This window comes from Haplochromis burtoni, unplaced genomic scaffold (assembly GCF_018398535.1).
Source record: "Haplochromis burtoni strain Fernald_Lab_line unplaced genomic scaffold, NCSU_Asbu1 Contig_256, whole genome shotgun sequence".
NCBI lineage: Eukaryota > Metazoa > Chordata > Actinopteri > Cichliformes > Cichlidae > Haplochromis > Haplochromis burtoni.
The window spans coordinates 137,024-156,592 of record NW_024582617.1 but is presented as its reverse complement, the minus strand read 5'-3'; the positions used below and the strand labels follow the sequence as shown (position 1 = coordinate 156,592).

The following is a 19,569-nucleotide window of genomic DNA, read 5'->3' as shown; positions in this document are numbered from 1 at the left end:
GAGTGTAAAAAACAATGTTTTTTTGCTTTGATATGAGCACAAAGCTCAGAGCTGTAGATGACAGATTACAGCGTCGCTCTGGGCTTTTCTTTGAATGTCCTCTTAAAATGCTCCACTTTTGTTCTTGGCAGAGAACTGCTGCTCATTGGATAGTTCGTCTTTCTCCTCCATTGTGGCGGAGTCACCAGGTTGGACTTCAGCAGGCCGTCTTGGTCATGTTTACATCCCTGAATGTCCCAAATTCCTGCAACGTGACTCGCTCATTAGATATTTGATGATATGAGCCTTTGAACAGGTGTACCTAACAAACTGGCTGGTGATTCCAACCAGCAATGAAACCATTATATGTCTTTTAAGCCTCCATACGCTCACAGCTGTATTCTTCAACAGGATGGAAATATTCTTTATTTATGTGTTATTGTTTGTTTCCTGCGATACAAGTTGATATATTTGAAGTCTTTAAAGGTTTCTGACCTCCACCCGTGTTTGAAACGATGTTCTGTGAGATGTGATGAAGCTCGGCCATGTAGCGTGAGTCTGTACAGCCTGATGGGCTTGTGGGGTTGAAGAGTGTGTAACGAGGTCATTTTCATTCCTCGTTCTTTGTTTGCGTCCTTTGTTCCTTATCTGAAAAACGTGAGTCAGATCTTGGCCGGTGCCTTTAATGTGAACTTGAATGTGGTGAAAGTCCACAGCTGAACAGGAACACACAGTTCCAGCTGTGATGGAGCAGAGGTTTCTTCCTCCTCCGTTTTCTTCTTTCTCCTTGCTTATCTTTACTCTTGAGTCTACATCATCACGATATATATAAAAGGACACAAACTCAGTGTGTCCTCTGCGGCTACGCGCCCTTTGTCTTCCTGGTAGCTTTTACTCCAGCTCGTTCGATGTGGAAAAGCGCGCTGAGGGACAGGATCTGCATTGCCACTGCTATAACACCCGTATGTGGCTGTGAGAGAGGGTGATCTCCCGTTTCCACGTTTCTCCTGATCACTGTTTATTCAGGCAAAGCAGCTGAGCGCCTAACGTTTGCTTTAAGGTCTTTGAGTGCGACTGTGTGGCCTCCTTCTAACAGAAGAGGATTCGCCAGCTCAAAGATGCTGCGACTTTGAATTAGGCCTCACGCCGACCATTTCCATGAGTTCAGCTACATCTGTTTGAACTGTGTTAGCTTCTTGTAGCGTGCACGGTGGCGTAACCGACCATCCCAACATCTCTCTCTCTCTCTGCGCGCGCTGCCAGGCTAAATGAATTATGATGATTTGCTGCATTTCCTCCTTTTGAAAAAGCTGAAGAAATCAAAGCTGACTAAGTCATTAATGATATCCTCATGGGAGGAATGGTGTCGTTATGTCCAATAATCACTGGTTCCTCCGGGGTATTGATCCGACTCGGAGCCTCCTTTCCGGCTTTCCTGTCCAGGAATAGAGTATGGTACCATCGTACAGACAGAGCTCCATCAGACTGACTGACTGTAGTACCTTTTCTCCAAATTATCTAATTATCCTCCCCTTATGCTTTCTGACATGAATAAAAGCGCCCAGTTTGCCCAGTGTTTACTGGGATCTCTCACTGCACCACAGTATCTGATTATCAAATGATTAATAGTGTTTTCTGATCTCCCGGGATGCTGGTAGGAGCTGGATCCTCTGAGTCATTGCGAATACAACGTCAGAGGATCTGACAACAATTCAATCAACCTTCCCAAATAGCTCGGTCCGACCGCAGTCCCACTGAAACGACTGCTAAACTCGAAGCTTAGTAAAGTCAGTCCCTTTCACAATAACAGCTCGTGTACTTTGGACACTAATGCACTAAAAGCTTTTTAAAAATGCATGAGTCTGTTTTCTCTCCGTGCCTCAGCTGTTCAGTCGTTCACACTCTGCACGATCTCTGAATAAAAGGTCGTGTTGTTGATTCTCTGTGAAACCATCACCAGCAGGACTTTGTCCAGATTTCACTTTGCACCTCATTTAGATAAGCTGATGGCTTTTACTAGGGATGCAACGAAATTCACGGTTCGGTTCGATACTTTGGTGTCACGGTTCGATATTTTTTCGATACAAAAAAAATGTTCATGCCTTTTTAATTTGTCATTTATTAAAATTATAAATATATATTTTAACTCAAAAGTACAGTTTTTAAATTTAATGTTGCTGAAACAACAAAGTAATAAAATAATAAATCTGATGGAGAAATCCCTCATCTTTGGAAAAGAGAGTTTATTACAGAGCAAATGGCTCTTTCCAAAATAAAAGCTATACTATCGCTTCTTCTGGGGTATATCTCAGCAGCATATTAAACATATCAGGTCCCCATAAGGAGAATCTGTGCTAACGGTGTCTAAATGACTCGGGTAAAGTTTGTAGCATGCTGCTTGTTGTTTTTGTCTGCTTCCACTTGTCTTTGCACTAGGATGATGTCGGAGTAAATGTGCAGTCATATTCGTTGTGTTCCCACTAGTGCTGTCAGCGTTAATCTGAAATGACGTTAACGCCACAACACGGCAAATCTCCGTTAACGAGCTACCGCGGATCGCCCCGTGCGTGGGGCTGGATGGTCAACACTAACTGCGCTAACGCACTAGTTCCCACCCATGTAATTGAGCATTGCGTGGCACATCCGACATGATGTTTTATTTTTGTCCATGACGCGCTTACCTTCAAGGTCATACGTCACATGAAGACCAAAATAGTTCCAAAGGCCAGATCTGAATGAGGGTGGAGGAGGTTCAATTTGCCATGTTGCAACGAGCTTAGCTTCTGTCTTGCTAGCTTGCGCTGCGCTCAGTGGATCTGCACTCGACAGTGCAGCCTAGGCGGAGTAGTCGAACGCAGATCCACTGAGCGCTCAACACAGACAGCATCGTCAGAAGGAAAGTTGATAAAATAAATTAAAAAAATGTTGTATTGTTCATACATATGCGTACCGAACCGAAAGCACTGTATGAACGGTTGCACCCCTAGCTTTTACACATCGAGAACTCGTATCCGTGACGTTTGTGACGTGTCCAAACGAAGCGAATCGATGTGTTTTCTCAAATAACGTCTCTGAATATTTTTCTTCCACGTCAAGCTCTTCGCCAGAAACTAACAACGTTGTCAGTTCTTAGCAAGTTTATTGCTTATTTTGAGCTCAAATGTAGCCAGAACTACATCTAATCTGTCACTGAAGTGAAAACGTTGCTGCTCAGAAAGGCCCGCTTGCCTGCGTTGCCTTTTTGCCCCTCAGAAAAGCCTTCCTCCACACTGGCAGTTGTCCACTGCTCAACAAGGAGGTTTGTTTGCTTCACAAAGGCTGCTATTCAGTCCGCTATATTCATCATCACCACTCACTTATTCATGATTCGTAATCCCTGCTTGACAATGTTCAGTTCATGCAGTTAGATAACCAGGCTGTGGTTGTCTGAAGGCGTGCTCTGCACCGACCGGGCACGAGAGGGATTCTATTTATGATTATTACCTGATGAATGCACACAGCTCCTAGTTTTATATTGTAAACAACAGCCGAGGCCCTGCTTCTCTGCTTTTTCGCTGCGGTTGCTCATTTAAATTAACCAGCTAACCTGAAATGAACCAGCGATCAGCCCACTTGGCAGAAGAAAGAGAGTCGGAAATAAAGGCGTCACATTTAGAGAGACTAGGTTTGAAGTGCAGGGAAAAAGTGATGTAAAGGGTAGAAAGACGCTGGGATGGGAGACGCCATGCTTTGATTATTCTGCCATGTGAGCGGTGAGGCTCTTTTCTTGCCTCGTCCTCTTGGCTCTCAGCCACAGGCGGCTCCAGTGTCATAAGCAATCATTGTCATTTTGAAGCCAAGGATGAGTCTCTGTTATCCTCCCTGCGTCTGTTAATGAGGAAACCAGAGTTCTGACATCCACGGGCATTCGCGTCTTTATCCCATTTGTCACAAACGTGTAACAAACACAGAAATCTTTATCCGAGCGACGTCATCGATGCGTGCTTTTATCTCAGGACAGCTCTCTGCACTTCTGTCTCTGTTGGAACCAATTTGTCACGAGTTTCAACAACATTTTATGGAAATTGTTTTCAATAAAACAACAGTATTGCAAATAAACACTGAGGGTTTTTTTTCCTGAATATTCTCACGCTAAATATTTCATCCTTGTAGTTTTCAATTAGATGTCCTAACAACTGTAATTCAGCATTAAATATGAATGTCCTTGGTGTCAGTGAAACACAGTCATTCTAATTTTAATCCAGCATCAGGAGACTGTGTCACTGGGTCAAGATAACATTAGATATTTTATTTATCCCATATTTGGAAAATGCTTTGGTGCAAAAACACGCTGCTAACACTAGCATGTTATCACTGTCACTATGAGTAGAAACGAATGAAGCTGCCTTGCCACAGGAGGCGGCCACAGTGAGTAGCTCTGCTCTCTGTTTGATGTGTCTGTGGCTGGAATCGAACCAACAACCTTTTACTTGCACAGGTGTTGGAGATACATAAACTGGCTGATATATTGCTATCAGCATTAAGAACCGATGGGAGAGACACCATTCAACTATGTTATGAGCATTGATGTTGTGAGGTTTGTCCACCAGAGGGCGCTCTGCAGACCCCCGATGGCAACAACCAGTGACTGTTTAAAATATAGTGATAATTTAGCTAAGCACCATGTTTTAACAGGTATGTTGATATTAATTTAAAAAAAAACTCTTTACTCTTTACTTAATGACGACATGTTAAGATGTGGGAATTTCAAAGTATGAATCTTAGCTGTTGTAATTATTGTGTCTTAATGCAGCGGTCTCCAACCTTTTTTGCGCCATGGACCGGTTTATGCCCGACAATATTTTCATGGACCGGCCTTTAAGGTGTCGCGGATAAATACAACAAAATACCGGTACCGAAAAAAAGAACATTTATTCATAACACACGTGAAAAGACCCAGGAAAACCGAGTTAACGATAAAGACGATAACAAAATAACGCTGAAAACCGATAAAAACCCTGAAAACCAGACATTTCACACCTGAGCCTCAACTCTGGCGGCCCGGTACCAAACGACTCATGGACCGGCACCGGCCTACCGCTGTCTTAATGGGTCTTTTTCCTTCTGGTTGTAGTGCAACCAGCAGGAAAATGTCCAGGCTACGTAAAAGTTAAGAGGGGGTTGTACTGACGAATGTCTGCGGGTTGGAGTTTCATACCACGGCTCCACCCGTGGTTACTACTGCGCAGATCCTGGCTTCAAATTCAAGAAGGCGTCTCCCAGATCCGGGATATTTTTGCTTCATTTATACAAAATGGGAGGAGGTGGAGCCGCGTCATCCATGTTCTTTACAGTCATTGGCAACAACCAGCAGAGCGTAAAGGAATTAATCCACGACTTGTTTGAATTAAAACAGATTTAGTTTTAAACTGCATTGTTGTGCTAGCTAGGGACGGACTCACAAATAGCTACACGTAAAACAATGTCAGAAAAATCTGTTTGTGGGCAGAGCTCAGGGGGCCACGTTCAAGTCTGACCTGGAGCCCGTTAGCTTTCACTGCTCCTCTATCCAAGGAAGCCGAAAATGTAAAAAAACGTCTTAAAAAGAAAGAGATGTGTCTGAAAGAAAAAAATCTATCAGCTGATTTTAAATGATTAAATATGGGTGTTGGAAATGCTACATCAGCTCTAACTGTGAGCATGGTAGGACTTATCCCAAAGTACCTTAACATCCTGTGGTAACGGCTGTAAAAAGACGATGGCTCGTTGTCATTGGGCCTGGCTGTTTGAAACCTTAGCTGGTGCGTTTGTGTGTTTTAAATAAAACGGCGTGATCTTCCTCGTACCTTCAGTGATGAAGAAGGTTTAGGGTGAGGGTAATTTCGAAGGAAAGCTCTCTCGTAGTATTGGCTCCTGGAGCAGAGCACACTGCCTGTGTGAAGGCATCAGCCCTAAGAGCTCTGTGTACACAATGATGACAAATATCTCTTGAGACGACTGAGAGAGGAGGCAGGAGAGCTGAAGGAGAGAAACGGATAAAACGGAAGCATGGCGGGAAGGAGGGATTGATAGATTCTGCCTTGAGGGGCTGGAAAGAGAAGATTTAGATGGAGGAAAAGAGACGGTGGTGCCAAAAAGATATGAAGAGGAGAGAGAGCAGACTGAGGGGAAAGAAAGTGAGAGACTGCAGGAAGGCTGTGCTGCTTCGGGATGAGGGCCTTTCATATCCTCTAAACACATCTGTGTGTGCAGCTGCCAGAAGGACGTGGTGTACGAGAGTCGATGTCGGTGTCTGTACGTGTACCTTGCGGTACAGAGAGGTGGCCGCTGCCACAGCGATGGAGTGAGTCAGTGTTTGGGAGCAGGAGGAAGCAGGACGGATCTGGTTTCTATCCCTTTCCTCGAGACGCGCAGGATCATTTTGTGCTCGGGCGAAATGATCGAATGTTTTATTTATTCCAAACGTCTCGGCGCCACGATTTGATTTGACGACTCGGTGTAAAAATGCTGTCAGTCTTTGTGTTGGGGTTACAGATCAGCTCTGGGTCCTCTGTGGCTGTTTGTGGACTCGTCTACACAGGATGGCAACAAGTCAGGAACATAAATGAAACTGTTGGGTGTTTGAACCCGATTAGGCTCGCTGTCCCACTTACTGATGTAATCGTTGTAACAGGGTCATTTGCACACTAGATGTGACAGTACAAGTATTTTCTGCCTGTTTTATATTTTGCCGTCCTTCCTCTGTCTGCTGGGAGCTGTGTCTGTCTCTCTGCCTTTATTACTTTATGTCTGTCTCAGGCTCTCTGTTGAATAGACGAAAACACCCAGTCTTCAGAAGCTCAATGCAGACTTTCATTAAGCTGATTTTACAGATTTCATCACCTGCAGCGAATCACCAAACCTGCTGTTTTCTCAGGATGTGATTTTTGAGGAAAATAATTCAGATTCACGGTGACAGAATCTCTCACGTGTAAAATATTTGATAAAGACTACATAATATTGTTATAGATAGATTATTATGATGATGAAGGCTGATTGTGTGTGCTTTCTTTTGATGCTTTCTGTTTAAATGAAACCTGTTTATAAGTCGACGCTTCACCGAACTTCCTCCTGTGTGAAGCACAGAAGCTATTACTGCTAACCATAAATGTGTTCCTGGTTGTTACTTAAAGCGACACATTTTATTTCTGTTCGGGACGTCTGTGACCATATTTTCAGGAATGTGGTTTGAAGCGATGAGCTGAAAGTTCGTGAAGAGAAATGTGCGGTCGTCAAATGTCCTGCGGTTCATCATAGGACCTGAAAGCTGCAGTAAAAGTTTAATGAGATTTCCAAGGATGCTCATTAAGGACCTCTGTAGTTCTGCCACTCAAAGCTTTGCACCACAAGGTAAAAGCATCTTCGTTTAGGTTCATATTCCCACATTAATCAGCTTTATCAGTCGTAGGCTCCCAGCAGCTCTGGATGTTGGGGTCACATGACACCGTGTGCATATTGGTCAAGAGCTGTCTGCCATATTGGAAATTATACAACCTCCAGTTGCTAGGTAAAGATGTGTCGGTTGGGTGTGGCTCCTGGAGGTTGCGCCGGTTGCACAGAAGGTGCTGCAACAATAATCTGTGATTTCTTTAGTTTGGAGCCAATTTTCCGTGTCTCTCTGTAAATACTCATGAAATATCCCAGCAGTAGTGAAACTTGGAAACGTGCATTTTTAGAGTAACTGTTTGTAAAGTCCGGCTCTTCCATTCAAACCGATGCAGCAAAACAGTCACTGGGAGGTTTTGGCCAACTGGTTGGGGAAGGCAGGTGGTTGCCAGGGGTTACTGTAGGCCTCTGTGACGAGCCTCACCAAACATTTTCACTACAACTGCCATCAACTTCCAGCAACCGCTGGCCAGCGCTTGTGGACTCATTCAGTCATTTTTCACTCATGATCAGAAATTGCCAGCCGAGCCGTCTGCAGGCTGTGTGGGCCCTTATTCACTTATTCGTTGTCACTTGTTTATTTGACATTGAAATGAGGTTTTCAAGGACTTCAAACTGAAATCTGCTTATTCAGACAGTTTAATGAGGCTTATTTTTCCATAGCACGTTCATTTGATCTTTTTCCTGAATGCACATCTTTTGGCAGAGAACAAAAAAACCTCATGTCTAACCGGACTGAGTGAGAAACGAAAGAACATTAATTATTTGTGCACAAACTCAATAACACATAAAAACACATTATTATCAGTTTGCTGGTTTATGGGGTTTGAAGGCTTAACTTGTGCTGTGACCATGTTTGGTACCTGATGGAGTCACTGTTGCCGGCTTCATTTCTCAGGCGCGCAGGTTGCTGCTTGCTTTCAGTCCCAGCTTTTGTCCCACGTGGAAGAAAAAAGTTCATAAAACTTTAAAAACAAACGTGCTTTTACCTGGCAAAGCAAAATCTTTAAAGGAGGCTCAAGGAAGACAGAGAAGACACATCAGGTCTGTGACCTTCATTTAAAAGCTTTGCTTGACTTTCATGACTGAATTACACCCCATTAATCTCATACTTTATATCTCATTGTTCTTCTCAACACACACACACACACACACCACACCACACCAAGACCGTTCACGGGCGTTGAACCCACGCCCACGCAACACACACACACACACACACACACACACACACACACACACACACACACAGACCCACAGAGAAACACTCAGAGAGCACTAGTCACAGAACGACGCCCTGCTTGTTATGCCTGCCTGGCTGCTGTCTGATAAGCCCCACAGCAGCCGCCTGACTCTGAAGGCCATGAGTGATGCAGGATTCATCTGTACGACTGCGAGTCCTGGACCAGCCGAGTCCACACTGACCTGGTTTCTGTTACGAGGCCAAAGGGGCTTTCAAGCTCAGACTCACCGACCAAAATGACATCCGGGATCTTTTGTTTTTCTGTGTAGCTGCTCCACAGTCTTTACCGAGATGTTGTTTAAAGATAAATATGGATCAAAAGAGTAAACAAACACACGACCCTCACTGCACAGGTCCTGTTTAATACCGTTATTATTTGCTGCTGTTTTACAAACCGTTACCTCAAAACACTCCAAAAATAGCTGCTTATCTGGCCGTGCTCTCATTTGTGCTGCTTGATGAAAATACATTTCTATGAAACTGACAACAACTTATTCCCAGAACATGAGAGGCGGGTTATTTCTATAGCAAAGGGGGGACGTGCAAACACAAAGCTGCAGCACGAGCCCGTCTGTGCATTCAAGCCTTGACGGGCGACGTATGAATCAAACATCGGGACACATGAAGTGAAGCTTTGTTGAATTGTTGAAACCAATCTGTTAGCTGCTCCAAGTGTGTGTGTGTGTGTGTGTGTGTGTGTGTGTGTGTGTGTGTGTGTGTGTGTGAGTGTGTGTGTTGCCTTCAGCGATGAATACAGGACTCATTAGAATTGCTGTCATGTTGCAGCGCTGCCTGCAGCATCTCATCTAAAGCACAGTGGAACAACCAGTCACATTTCAGTATCCAGGAGAAGCACTGAAGAATAAAAAGACAAACACCTCCGTCTCCTGTTTGGCCTGTTGAGATGTTTAAAAATGTTCTTCAGAGGAAAATCAGCGTGGAACCAGATAAAGCGGTTGCAGCCTCTTCGTAAGTACTCGAGGGACTCTTTAAATACTGATGTTGGTACTGAAATCATTATTCTCGACAAAAGACACCAGATAGGAGGCAGACGAATCTTTAGATTTCCTGGATATATTTGATAAATAATAATAATAATAATAATAATAATGGCCTTAATTAATAAAAACAGTAAAAAAGTAGGTGTTGCTCCTACAGCGTAACCTTAATGCTGTTATTTATATTTTATAATATCCAACTATGGTGGATCCATCCTTTCTTAATAATACCAAAGAATGTTTCCTGCTTGCAGTGAAACGTGCTGCTCGTTATCGTCTTCGTCCGTTACTTGTTGCTTTCTGTTCAATTTGCACAAACTGAACTTGACAAAAGAGCTTTTGTCCATTTAGCATCCTCAGCTTGGAACGAGCTGCCGAACGACCGGAAAACGTCAGAATTCATTTCATTAAGTGCTTTTAAATCAAAACTCTGAATCCTGGAGGATTTCTGTAACTGCGAGATACTCGCTGCTGCCATCTTGGCCAGTTTTTAATCTCAGTGGGATTTTCCTGGTTAAATAAACTTTTAAAAATCACCAAAAGCTTCCTGTTCATACGTCTTACACATGTGCAGTGTTGTAGTGTATTTGTTGTAGTGTATTTGTTGTAGTTAGCCCAGCACAGTGTGCTGCGTGCTTGATGTGTGACTTACAGAGGGTTTTATCGGTGATCTGTCCGACATGAACAAACAGCTCGAGTGCCTGTAACACCTGCGTGGTGCACCTGGTAATTTGCTCTTTTGTTTAAAAAAATAAATCTGCATTAATAGAGCTTTAAACACTGAGGGACTGTACCAGCAGATCTCATGACCTTTCATGAATACAGAGATGACTTCATAATGCACGTTGATCCAGTGCTGATGCGCATACATAATGTGAAGGTGAAAAACAAATCTAGATGTGCAAATACACTCTGTGGCTTTTTCCCTCTGTTCACAGTTCCAGGAAGCAGGCTGACTGGCAGCAGCGCAGAGATGCATTAATGTGACAGTTTGAGTTAAAGCACCGTAATAAAATTAGCAGCCACTTCCCTGTTTGCCACATTTTAAAAGCATTTAAGTGATATCTGAACTGATAAGACTGACGAGCTTTTACATTTGTAAGATTCATTTTACTGCTTCAAACATACAAAAATAAACTTTCATGACTGCGATTCCACCTTTCTTGACTTTGCTCTTCATTAAGGGGGGATGCTGTGGGATGGCCTCTCCACGCTGCTGTCGTTGTTATTTAGGACTCGTAAACAGTTTACACAGACGGTCCTGTGACAGCTGAGCAGGATGTGAGCTTTCGCCCATCGCAGTTCACTCGGCTTTCTTTTGACTCTTTGCACTGGCTCCGATTTTTCAGCGAGGTTGTTGAAAGATGAGCGAGGTGTCAGGGACAGCAAAGATTGCAGCGATGTTACAGGATCCAGGGAGGAAAATTTATTGTGTTGGTCTTCCTTCAGCCCGCCTGGAGTTGGCAGCGTTTTGAATGTCACATTACTGTGACAGTCGAGCTATTTCCAGTTTGCTCTGGACTTCAGGGACCAGAGATGAAGTAGATGTACACAGACCGAGTTCATGCATGTGTGTGTGTACAGAGCATTGCATTGTCTCTGAGACTCATTACATATCACAGCACTCAGAAATAACCGCTTTAAGTGTGTGTGCATGTGTGTGTGCATGTGTGTGTGCGTGTCTCTGTGTATGTGATAAATCATAGCAGAGGGTGGTGAACAATGTGTGGCCTCTGGTCTTGGCAGGGCAGGATTATTTCAGTCAGTGTCGTGTTGTGAGTCAGAGCGGTGTGACATTTAAATCTGTCCTGTCAAGAAAGACAGTTGTGTGTGTGTGTGTGTTTGTGTGTCTTTGTGTTGTGGCAGCAGGGGTAAGGGTTTGGAGAAAGTGGGGTCAGGTGGCGGGGGTGTGTGAAAATGTTAAAAATGCCATTTCTGCTTACACCCTGTCTCTTTGAAAAGGTGACTGTCCCCCTCTCCGTGGGTCCGTCTGACTGTCCGTCTGTCTCTCCGTCTTTCAGATAAGCTGTTCGGGAAGCGGCTGCTGCAGGCTGGAAGACACATCATGTCTCATAAGTCTTGGATGAAAACGGTGCCCACAGAGAACTGCGACGTCCTCATGACATTTGCAGGTCAATCAAACACACACATTCCTGCTGCTTTCATACGTGTGAGAATCCTGACTGACAGCTTTCATATCACAAACACAGAACTATGTCTGCAGTTGACCCTCAGTGTGGAGCTGCTGCTCATCATCACTTTTTAATTTGCTTTTCATGTAGGAAAAGAGTGTAATCCCCGTGTTTGAAACGCTGGAACAATTTTCTGTTCTATCACAGAGGATCTGTCTTTTTGTATTGTTCGGCCCATTGTGATGTCCTGGGAATGTCTTGAGGAAACAGTTTTGGCAGAAACAATCACATGGACCCAAAAACTGAAATAATTCATGTTCAGGGGACAGACACTGTCTCTGTTTTTAAGCGCTCCTTTTCGATAAAGCTTAAAGTTAAACCTGGATCAGATCTAACTTAGACTGCTGAGGGCTGCACTGTTTCTTCTTCTACTCGCTGTATGTTTAAACACAATTTGGCATTTAATCATTAGTTATTATTCCTCTCTGGCTCTCTTCCACGGGGCGTCTTTAGTCTTGCCTTGCTCCCCTCACTCCCAACAGGTCCCAGCAGAGGGCCGCCCATCCCCGAATCTGATTCTGCTTTAGGTTTCTTCCTGTTTCAAGGCAGTTTTTCCTTCCCACCGTCACCAAGTTCCGCCTCACAGAGGATCATGTGATTGTCGGGGTTTCCATGACTGCAGGGTCTTCACTTACCATGATGACTGTTGGGAGCTGATTGGCGGTGGCATACAATATGACTTATGTTACATGTTAACTTTGCAATAACTGCAGTGAACACGAGCTTCTACTGTGACGCTCAGTCAGTCACTGTAGTGTCGGTGGAAAAATGTTAGATGCGCTCTTATTTCCTAGTTTCACCTTCAGCTGTAAGCTTAGGCTGGCGCCCTGCAGGCCGAGAAGAACGTGATGATTTTTACAGCAACAGTGTTTCTTCTGTGTTCAGTAGTATGACCTCACACCTCCAGCTGCTGCTCAGAGATAAAAGCAAAGACTGTGGGAGTACTCTGCAGATCCTACGGGGGCGTCAACACGAACTCTTTGTTTTTCCACTTCCTGTTACAGATACTACAGATGACCACACGTTACTATGGCTACTGAACCACATCCGACTGGGAATCCCAGAGCTCATCATCCAGATCCGACATCATAAACACACGCGAGTCTACGCATTCTTCATCACCGCTACGTATGAAAAGTAAGAAATCAACCAATCAAATCAGAAAGGAGCCTCTGGGTCGTGCTTCTGTTCATTTTGCCTCTGTCAGGGCGCCCCAGGGTGGCTGTGGCTGCAATGTAGCTGCCATCACCAGTGTGTGACTGGATGTGAAAAGCGCTTTGGGGTCCTTAGGGACGAGTAAAGCGCTATACAAATACAGGCCATATGTTGGCTGATGCTGCTGACAGTAGGACCGCAGCACTGATTATCAAACTGTTCTTTTAGTTAACCAGTTAGTTCAATGTTTCACTCTCTCCTTTAAAATGATTAGAATATTACAGCTTTATGATCGAACTTGCTTGTTCTCGCCTTCACTGCTTCTTCAGACATATCATAGTTCGGGATGTTGGTGCTGTTTTAACTGTGATCAATAATTAACAAACGACCCATCGCAGATATTACTTAATATCGCCTCTTCCTCCACTGGCTCGAGGGGTAGTTATTTTTGAACGTTACTACGGGAGTCGGGATGTAAAAGACGAGAATAACCCTGCTGTGCTGTGTCGGTGTGAAGCAGCGCCTCCGTTTATCATAGTTTTAAATGTAGTTGCAGCTTATAGTAGGCGCAGCAGTTTAGCTCGTACACTGTGAATCACGAGTGAAGCTGATGCCTGGTGAATCAGCATTGCTCCTCTGCTGCTGGTCTTTCAAGTTTTCCAGAGGCTTTAGCGTCATGCTAACCTCTGTGTAGTGGATTTGCTGTGATTTCACTCCCACTGTCACAGACAGTCACAGGTGAGTGCAGGGTCACTTTAATATCAGTGCTGACTTTGACGTATAAATACAGAGAAATACAATCTGGGGATCAGCTGCTCCCGTGCTGCATTTCACCACAAATGTTGAATCCTCTGTGCTGACTGCGCTTTTAGACAACGGGCTTATCTAACATAAACTTTTTACCTGTGAATGCAGTAAGAGCGGACAGATTGTGGGAAAGAAGAGAGAGAGACAAGCGGGCGTGACAGAGAGAGAGAGAGAGAAAAGCAGAAAGGATGCAAGGTAAAGAAACGCAAAGAGGAAGCAGTGAGGAAAGGTGGTGAGGAAGGATGGACTGAGTGCTCTTTTTAAAAGTGTGCCAGTGGGTTTTGGATGAAAAGCTCAAAGAAAGTGCTGCTTGACCACACACACACACACACACACACACACACACACACACACACACACACACACACACACACACACACACACACGTGTTTTCATATCTTTGTGGGGACATCTCATTGGGATAATGCTTTCCCTAGCCCCTACCGTAACCGTGAAAAATCAATGCCTAATCCTAACCCTCAGCCTAACCGTAACCTAACTGCAACCCTGACTCTAAAACCACATTTTGAGTCTCAAACTCATTTGGTCCTGACAAAGATATGTAAACACACACACACACACACCTGCTGTGGGGTCGGTTGACCTACATTTTATGTGGTAGAAATCATAACCCAGAAAGTACTCCACGTCCTCTTGAATTCCCCTCGGATAATGATTCCCGGTCCACCATGAAGCAGCGTGAAAAATCCTTTCCTGTTTTAGTTTTGTTGGATATGTTCAGCTGTGCCATTTGTTCAGTATGTTTTCATATCGTCACATGATTTATAGTTGTGTTGTTATCATCGCTGAAAGAGTCAGGATGGAGCTGTACGTGTGGGAGTGTTTTGTACATTTTTTCAGAAAGGCTTCATTCATTTAACTGAAAGCAGCAAATTCAGCTGTAACAGAACATTTTCTTACCTGACATGTCATCAGTTACTCATCCTGCTGCTCTGACGGGCAGTTTACGGTTTGCCATTTGGATCTGCTGAGCTTCTGCATTACCTACATTAGCATAAACACGCAGAGCTCTCCATCAGCAGTGTTACTTTACAAGGTTAGCTTTGTCCACGCTTTGCATCCAGCCTCACTGTCAGACTTTCTCTCTTTGTGTTTTTGTATTTTCTTGTTAAAAAGCTGAACACTTTTTGATGAAATAAGAAAAGAGAGAATCTCATTAAGATTCCTGGCAGCAGCTGCTCACCTCTAAAAGGCCTCCTGGTTTTGGCTTCGATTACTAAACAGTTGGTTTAAACAGATAAAGCCTCGTTTTTTTCTTCCTCACACAAGGACCTTTATTGTGACGGTTCTGCGCTGTAAGCAGTATTCAGGCGTGAAACACAAGCTTACACCTTACACCGATTTCTGCTGTAATCCATCAGGTGCCGTCCGTGCTTCTTTGTGCTGCCCCTGCGAGTACATGGAGCTGCATGATGGATGGCTGTTACACATCGGCCGTACGTCTTTGTGCGTGCGTGTAAAGACTATATATACATGTGAGGGCGAGGTGAGCTCTTAGCCTGCGGGGAACAGAGAGGGAGCTGCATTATTATTGAGATTTCAGCACAAGGCCGGCGGGAAGGACAGACGGAGATGGAAAAAAGGATGATGGGATAGAAGGAGGGGAGGAGAGCGATGGATGAAGAGGGGAGGCTGAGAGAAGACAGCGTGGGCATGAAAGAGGACGAGAGCATGGGGATAGAAGATGTGCAGGAAGGCATGATGGGAAATGAGATGAGGTTCAGACATTACAGCTGAAGGACAAACCATTGCTTTTTTTAGTAATGTGGAAAAGTGGCCAAACAGAAGTGCTGCAGTGTTGTGAATTAAGATAAATCAGGTGATTATTGGGATTATTTTTAGTGTCAATCATCAGTTTAACCAACATGTTAGAAGAAAAAAGGGCCATCCCAGTATGCAGGCATACATGTTTATAGCTCATAGCTGTAAAAAGAGAGACAACACCGCGTGTTGCTGTTACTATGCAATTACTCCCATTATTCCTCTCGCCGCCTCCATAATGTGCGGTGTTACCACCAGCAGAGTGTGAGAGCCCGGGTGTCGCCGCGTAGGCAATTAGAAACAAAAGATTTAATTAGACGAGATTAATGCACTGCAGATGACACAGATTACACGTGTAGCGTGGGCGTCTGAGGCCGGCTTAAAAAAACCTGCCCGATGTTGTCGTGCAGTTTGCTGCGAGGCGCCGAGGAAATGGGACTGAGGAAAGCAGTGAAGCCCGAGTTTGGCGGAGGAACACGGAGCTTCTCCTGCGAGGAGGACTACATCTACGAGAACATCGAGAGCGAGCTGTGCTTCTTCACCTCGCAGGTCAGTGCGACTCCAGTTATTCCCAGGTACCTACACTGGGAAAAGTTTTTCTCACGTTGCTTCCTCCTCCTCCTCTTCCCGGCGGCTGCAGGAGAGGCAGAGCATCATTAAATACTGGCTGGACAACCTACGTGCCAAACAAGGGGAGGTGCTTCATAACATCAGCTTCCTGGAAGGCCAGCCAATCAGTAAGTGATCAGAGCTAAAAGCTCCGTTGTCTTCAGTGGGCCGCGGCGTGTGATTGATGGTTTCCTCTCCTCGACTGCTTCTCTCTCTAACTAAATAAAGTAAATCATCTGCTTAAATATGTTTTGCTGCTCGCTTTACTCTGCAGTCCCGGAGCTGAGTGCGAGAGGTGTGATCCAGCAGGTGTTCCCTCTGCATGAGCAGAGGATCCTCAGCCAGCTGATGAAGTCTTGGGTCCAGGCTGTTTGTGAGAAGCAGCCGTTAGGTTAATAAATCAAAGCTCGCTTTTACGCTGTTTCCATCTCTGACTTTGCTGTTTGCCTCACTGTTATCTTATCGATCTCACAAACAGATGATATCTGTGACTACTTCGGGGTGAAGATTGCCATGTATTTTGCCTGGCTGGGTTTCTACACCACCTCCATGTTATATCCCGCCGTGATCGGTTTCGTGCTTTGGATGCTCACCGAGTCCGATCAGGTGAGCAGAGATGAGCCGTGTGCTTGTGTAGGAAAAGGAAACAATGACACCGCCCAGTCAAACCGATAAATGTCTGCATGCTTGCCTTAGACGAGCCGGGACATCTGCTGCGTGGTGTTTGCCCTCTTCAATGTGGTGTGGGCCACTCTGTTTCTGGAGCGGTGGAAGCGGAGGGGGGCGGAGCTGGCGTATAAGTGGGGAACGCTGGACGCGCCTGCGGAGTCCCTGGAGGAACCACGGCCTCAGTTCCGGGTGAGAGAAATTAAACTCTGATTCAGTCAAAGTGCTTTACAGCGTCAGATGAAGACAATGCAGCAGAGTAACACTGAACAAAGCTTTGCAACAGGAATTAAAGGCGAACGATGTGGATTCAGTTCAGTTATAGCTGATGAGAAACAGGAGGACAGATTTAAAGCAGAGCATGGAGCAACAAATAGTCCAACGTGTAAGGAAGCTGAGTGATATTTGCTCTATAGTGGGCAAATATCCAGATAATATTTAAAAATGAAGAAGCTCCCAGTATAACACACTGGAGAAACTGGTTACATGCTGTCCTTGTTATGGGAAAACATCCCTGCAGGACTACAGCTGAAAATAGACGACCTGTTGTTAAATGCTCACCAATGATAGCGAGCGAATCAGAATGATGCTGACAGCTGCACAGTTTCCTTTTTTCTCCTGCTTTATTCACAAAAACTTTAATTATGTACTTTGGGAACAGCTTTAGTTACTCTTCCACTACAAGGAGATGTCAGGAACTGAGGATTGATTGATTGATTGATTGATTGATTGATTGATTGATTGATTGATTGATTGATTGATTGATTGATTGATTGATTGGGGTGGCTGTAGCTCAGGAGTCGAGCAGGTCGTCCACTAATCGCAGGGTCGGTGGTTTGATCGCTGGCTGCTCCAGCCTGCAGCCGAATCCTCGGGAAAGAAAATAATGAAGTATGACTGTTAGATAGAAAGCACTTCAGTACAAAAAGCATAAACAGTGTTTGTGAGAATTTCACTTCAAAAACAACATAACAGCTGATCAACGTGCTGTACCAAACTAAGAGAACAAAAGAATAAATGGGTACACAGGGCAAAAACACAGACGACAACTCACACGGGCCGAGGAGGAGAGGTGTGTTTTTAAATGAGCTTTAAAAGCAGCGAGGGATGGAGCCTGCCTGAGCTCCAGAGGAAGCTCATTCCACATTTTGGGAGACAAAGCTGTAAAGACTCGGTCTCCTCGGGATTTCCTAAATGTCTCCGGGACAGCTAGCTGATCTAAGAGCACGAGACGGCACGTAAGGGTGAAGCAGCTCAGACAAATAATAAGAGGCGAGACCATTAAGACTTAAAAACAAATACAAGATTTTTAAAATGGATTCAAAACTTAATGGAAGCCAATGAATTGCAGTAAATGCTCAGATCAGAGTCTCAACAGGACGGGTTTAATTTTTGACGGCTGCCTCAGCTGACAGAAGGAGAACTTCACCACAGTGTCGATGTGAGTCAATGAGGCGAGTTGTTTAAAGTGCTTTGAGCAGTGAGAGTAGAAAACAGTCCGTTTATGTGCGTTTATGTGAAACGTGCTTCTTCATGTGCAAATGCAAAGAGGAGAAAAAGCACAAAACAAAAATATGTTACTGTGATTATCTAACAGCGTCACTAATGTGGGGCCCAGGGTCTCGTGACCCACCCCTAAAATATTGTCTTTATCAAAAAGGAGCATTTAAAGCCAACAACAAAGGCAGCGAGTCTCCTGTGTGACGGCTGGCTGAAGGCTCCGCTTCACATTTTACCTTTGAGAACTCAAATGAGTGCTTTGTACGTTTTCCCTCCAGCCTCTCCTCTTTACGCTGTTTCATATCCTCTGTCTGCAGGGAATCAAGCGCTGCAGTCCTATAACGGGATGCGAGGAGTTCTACTATCCTCCGTGGCGGAGGCGTCTATTCAGGTGGCTGGTCAGCCTGCCCATCTGTATCCTCTGTCTCTGTTTTGTCTTCCTGGTCATGCTCATCTGCTTTGAGCTGCAGGTCAGTCCAGCTGTCAGCATCTGTTCTCTTTGTTGTGTCCCGCTTTGATGAATACAGCAGCAAATTTAACGCAAGAAAATCATCTTCTTTTGTCAGATTTCTTTTAGAGTTTGACGTAATGAAGTGTTTTAAAGAAGCTTTAATGGCCACGAAACCAAAAACCACAGACAGTAACTAATAATAAACAAATAGACTCCACGCTTCATAGAGTGGGAGTGTTTATTGCCTTTGGGGGCTGAGAAGTTGTATTTGTGTCTCTGCAGGAGTTTGTGATGGGGATCAAGGAAATGCCTCGGCTGGCTCGCTTCATCCCCAAAATCATGCTCGCTATCACTGTGACTGCGTGTGATGAGGTGTACAGGAAGATCGCCTGCTGGCTCAATGACATGGGTGAGCGCCGAGCTTCTAGGCCGGCAAAACATAACCGCAGATTCAGAGCAGAGCGTCTCTTACTCAAGATGATCTCCTGAAAGTTGCGTCCTTAATATTAGTTATTAATATTAGTTATTAATATTAGTTATTAATATTAGTTATTAATATTAGTTATTAATATTAGTTATTAATATTAGTTATTAATATTAGTTATGGATCGCTGGCAATTCCTTTTGAGCGCTGAGCTGGCTGTGGCTCGAGAGGTCGAGCAGGCCGCACGAATCAGAAGGTTCCTGCGGTCTGGACACGATGCGTCCATCAGTGTGTGTGTGAGAGTGTGAGTGTGTGTGTGTGTGTGTGTGTGTGTGTGTGTGTGTGTGTGTGTGTGTGTG

General features: G+C 44.6%; 1 protein-coding gene across 2 annotated transcripts in view; it reads left to right on the top strand.

Moving 5' to 3' along the window:
• ano8b (anoctamin 8b) overlaps nt 1-19,569 on the top strand; it is a 40,178-nt gene that overhangs the window by 7,428 nt on the left and 13,181 nt on the right. For both annotated transcript variants that reach the window (XM_042227353.1, XM_005938557.3), the window contains exons 2-10: nt 11,646-11,756; nt 12,821-12,953; nt 15,971-16,109; nt 16,201-16,297; nt 16,444-16,560; nt 16,648-16,775; nt 16,866-17,027; nt 18,653-18,805; nt 19,069-19,195. In XM_042227353.1, the coding sequence (XP_042083287.1) occupies nt 11,646-11,756; nt 12,821-12,953; nt 15,971-16,109; nt 16,201-16,297; nt 16,444-16,560; nt 16,648-16,775; nt 16,866-17,027; nt 18,653-18,805; nt 19,069-19,195 (1,167 nt within the window). The remainder of the gene's footprint in view (nt 1-11,645; nt 11,757-12,820; nt 12,954-15,970; nt 16,110-16,200; nt 16,298-16,443; nt 16,561-16,647; nt 16,776-16,865; nt 17,028-18,652; nt 18,806-19,068; nt 19,196-19,569) is intronic.